General features: G+C 38.4%; 1 protein-coding gene across 1 annotated transcript; it reads right to left on the minus strand.

Moving 5' to 3' along the window:
• Window positions 1-732: 732 nt before the first annotated feature.
• Window positions 733-1,798, minus strand: LOC104748398 (uncharacterized protein At4g02000-like). The gene is made up of 2 exons (XM_087487091.1): window positions 1,699-1,798; window positions 733-1,415 (listed from the first exon to the last, which is right to left on the minus strand). The coding sequence occupies exons 1-2, from the start codon at window positions 1,796-1,798 to the stop codon at window positions 733-735; spliced, it is 783 nt and encodes a 260-aa protein (XP_087343217.1).
• Window positions 1,799-4,623: the final 2,825 nt, after the last annotated feature.

Here is a 4,623-nt window from a genome sequence, read left to right on the forward strand (position 1 = left end):
ATGTGGTGGGTGGTGAGTTAGATGCGTGGCTCAAATAATTGTGCTATATAGGTCGGTGAAATTAACTATATGTCACAATCTATTTCCAGTATAATACATTAAAAAACTGAGTTCAAATTAACTCACGCGATTTTCTTATCTTGTTTTTTTTTGTTTTTTTGTTTTTTTTTTTTCCGTTTGATGGAATCCAATTAAATAGATGTTTAAAGATATGAAAATTTCAGTGTTATACTTCTACAGAAGAAAAAAAACAAAAAAATGTGGTATTATATTCTTGAATCTTCCATAACTTTGAGTAACGTGTCACGAAATACTGAATGAATGTCGTATTGCTGAATAGTCTGCCCTTTTTTTTTTTACACAAAAAATACTTTTATTAAGCCCAAAACAAAGATCTCAGGTCTACAACAGCCAAACTGATTACATAGTATTACAAAAAGATTACATGATACAACAGAGAGATTACATGGTACAACAGAGAGATTACAAAGTACTAAGTAACATAGCCATACTACTACGAATTAACTACCATATCCAAAAATTAAAATCAGCTTCATCAAAAAATTACAGGAGCTAGGATGACTTTATCTTCGAATCCAAAAGTCTAAAACTTTAAGTGCCATCTCGCTTCACTCTGCATAACTAGTATCGTTAAACCATAGGCCATCATGCCTAACTTACAGGAGAACATATTCACATCAAAAGTTAACGTGACAGAACTGAAAGGAGTGATCAAGGAGGGTAAGATGTTTGGTGATCGTCTTCTCTATCATGGTCCGGCAGACTTGTTCTCTTCTTCATTGGAAGTTCCTTCTTTGGGTTAACATTCAGTCTTTGTTTTGAGCATTCTCCTACTTCGTACTTAGACTGTATCTTGGGAGGAGAGCCTCCTTCTAGGTTTGAACCGATAGACTCGTCTTTGCCCGAGAGTTCAAAGTGCAGAAATGCTAAGGCAAAGTAAGGGCCTGCTCGTTTCTTAGGATACATAGGCTGGTTTTCATGAGCGAAGACAGGGACTTGGGCGACTGGGCTTGATTGTTGTGAGATAGGGGCTGAATCCGGGTCCTCGATTCCATCATTTCTCCTTTGATGAGCTTGGTTTTCTTGGTTGTTGTAATGATTTGGATTGGTATGCTCAAAGGGACATCGAGAGGTAGGGTGCATAATCCTACAACAATTAGTACAGATTTTTTCCATTCTCTCGTACTGAAATCCTAGCATAGCTCTATCACCTGTTTGAAATCTCACCCTTCTAAAGAACCTAAAGCGATCAGTTATAGAGACTCTGATTTTTACTCGGAGGAATGAAATCTGATTGGTGACTGAATCTTCAAAGTCCACCTGCACTAATTCCCCTAAGGATCTAGCTATCCTGCGGATAGACTTAGCAGAAACATAGGAGATAGGAAGACCCCCTAATTTGGACCCAAAGATCTAAAGAGGTTAAGAAATCCAACCGTGGTAAGTCATCCCACCTTTGCAAGGCAACAAACCATCTATTAAAGCTCCATGGTTCCCTTCGTAGTACTGATATCAGATCTCTTTCAGACTGGAATCAAAACTGGACGAAACGGTCATCGAGAACTCTGCCATGAACCGAAGATGCTAGACCCCAGGCTGTAGGGAGGTTTGCCGCCACTTCAAGCAGATTTTGATCAATCGGATTAAGTGGTCGGGCTATCAGGCTAAGCCTGTTACTTGCTAGGACATCTTCATAGTCTGAGTTTGGGATTAGGAGTTCTGGATCTTCTCTCCCTAGTGCTAAATTTTGAATCTCATCCCAAAGATCTTTCTCCATTAGTCTCTCGAAGAAGGAAAACGATGAGGTTTGAAAACACTAATAAAGGCTATATATAAGTGAGAGAAGGGTTGAGAAGGGAAAGGAAGAAGTAATAAAATTATAATTTTACTACATAAATTATCCAAACAGCAGGATCAAGGGTGGAAATATCTACTGCAGTAGAAACAAAAGAATCGAAAGGAGCGAGATAAGAAGGATATTAGATAAAGTCAACTCGTTAAAAGAAGAAAAAACTGGGAAGAGACAAAAAAAACGTCTATCAAACCTCTTCAAAATTTTTTAGTCTTATGTCTAAGTCAAACTTAGCAACCAAGAGGAACCTATGTATTTTTGATTTCTTCTAAATCAAAAAGGTTGTTAAGCCAACTTGGAGGACCCATAGCAACATACGATTGGAAGAAGGATTTTTGAATTGCACTACGGGCAATAAGAGAAGCTCCTTGGTTGGAATGTGATTGTGCATTCTCCATTTTCCACTCTTTTATGAAACTGAGACTTCTTTTAATTTCCGATGCATAAAACTGGAAAGAAGGCCATTCTTGAGAACAGTTAATAGCATTTATCATTTCATAGGCTTCTGAGGAAAAGATCACCTGGTGGATATGGTGATTAACCATACTATCAATAGCCCACATGATACTTTGAAATTTGGCTTCCATCAAACTGTTAATGTGAGAGAATGAACGTCGACTATGCATCTTAACTTTGCCATTCCAATCTCTTAAAACCCAAGAGAAGCCCCCTGTTTGTGAAGTTTTGCACCATGCCATTCCGATATTACATTTCAGCCAGGATATTGGAGGACTAATCCAATCCACGGATCCTTTCCCTCTATCATAAACTTTGGAACTGGCCTGTCGAGTTACCAACCCTTGAGCGTTAACCCATAGCGTTGCTTCCTCTCTTATTTTTAGAACCAAAACCAGAATATCCTCTGTTTTTCCTTCAAAGAAGAATGCATTTCTGTGTTTCCATAGATACCAAAGTGTCCATGGAATGCTTCTTCTAATATAATTGGGGATTTGCTGATTTTTGTCTATAGAGATCAAATAGGAGATGTTATCATATTCAGAGATCTGATTAAACCCTTCTTCAGGGGTAGGAATCTCTGACAGCGCCCATACTTGTCTGGCAATGGAACAAGAAAAAAGAACATGGTTTATAGATTCTTTTTCCTGTCCACAAGATTGACATCTCATATCTGTGCTTAATCCTCTACTTGCTAATCTTTCTGCAACAGCAAGAGCTCCACTTAAAGCCCTCCAAATGAAATTTTTAATTTTCGGAGATGTATGCATAGACCACACTTGGGTCTTAGATCGTTAAGAGAGGGTCTCATTTATGCTTCAAGAATCTGATATGGTTTGTTCAAATGGCTTGCTAAAGTGTACCCTGTTTTGACTGAATAATCTCCATTCTTAGTATGTATCCAGCTCCAGAAGTCTGACTTTGAAATTACTGGCTTATTCGCTAGAATAATAGACACATCTCTGGGATAAAATAATTCCTCTAGTGAGTTCTGATTCCAAGTTCTCGTGAACATGTTAATTAAAGTAGACACCTTCAAATCTAGATTAATGAAAATATTTTTCATTAAAGGAATTCTTTTTCTTTCATCTTCTAAGAGCCACGGGTCAGTCCACACATAAGTAGCTTGACCATTGCCAATCATTCTTTTGATTCCTTTCAGCAGGAGTTCGCGACCATGAAGAACACTTCTCCAAATGTAAGAAGGTCGATAGCCCATTACCGCTGTTAGTATATTATTGTTATCAAAGTATCTGCTCTTCATAACCCTAGCGTACAAACAGTCTGGGTTTTGTAAAATTCTCCAAACTTGCTTAGCTAATAATGCCTGATTGAAAGCCTGCAGATCCTTAAAATCTAATCCTCCTTGATCTTTCGTTAAGCAGAGCTTATCCCAACTTATCCAATGAATCTTCTTCTTATGTTCCATTGAATTCCACCAAAAAGTAGATATTGCGGAAGTAAGTTTTTGACAAGTTGTGATAGGAAGTTTAAAACATGTCATCGCATATACAGGCAAAGCTAGAGCGACTGCTTTCAGAAGGGTTTCCTTCCCTCCTAATGATAGGGTACGATCAACCCAACCTGAGAGTCTAGATTTCAGTCTATCATAGACATAATCAAGCATGTCTACTTTGGATCCACTAAAGCATTCAGGAAGCCCTAAATAAGATCCTGCACCCCCTTCATTGTGAATTCCAGTTAGTGTCTTTATAGAGTTTCGTGTATGCTGATCTACTTTTGAGCCAAAAGTTATCAAAGATTTGTTGACATTAATCAGTTGACCCGACATGTCACCATAAGACCGCAGAATGCTTTGAAGGTTGTTAACCTGGTAGAGGGAAGCTTTACAGCTAAAGAGACTATCATCAGCAAAGAGGAGGTGGTGAAGAGAGGGCCCTGAATTAGAAAACTTTATTCCTTGAATTGACCCATCAGTCTCAGCTCTGTTCAACATGTGAGTAAGACCTTCAGTGCAAAGAACAAAGAGAAATGGAGACATAGGATCTCCCTGCCTCAAGCCTCTTTTGGGGGAGAACATGCCAAAGGACTGATCATTTAGTAGAACAGAATATGTGACTGTGGTAACACAAAACATGATCCATTGAACCCACTTATGATGAAACCCTAGGGCCAATAACAAACTTCGGAGATAATTCCATTCCAATCGATCAAAGGCTTTGGACATATCAGATTTTATGGCCAAATATTCTGAAGAAATGGAAGGTTGAGTTCTCAACGCATGTACCATTTCATGAGCTATTGAAATATTGTCAGATATTAGACGTTTGGAG

This window comes from Camelina sativa, chromosome 15, assembly GCF_030686135.1.
Source record: "Camelina sativa cultivar CO46 ecotype springtype chromosome 15, ASM3068613v1".
NCBI lineage: Eukaryota > Viridiplantae > Streptophyta > Magnoliopsida > Brassicales > Brassicaceae > Camelina > Camelina sativa.

Coding starts and splice junctions, on each gene's coding strand:
- LOC104748398 (XM_087487091.1), bottom strand. CDS start 1,798: ATGGAGAAAGATCTTTGGGATGAGATTCAAAATTTAGCACTAGGGAGA. Junction 1,416..1,698: donor CTATGAAGATGTCCTAGCAA/GTAACAGGCTTA, acceptor GGTCCAAATTAG/GGGGTCTTCCTATCTCCTAT.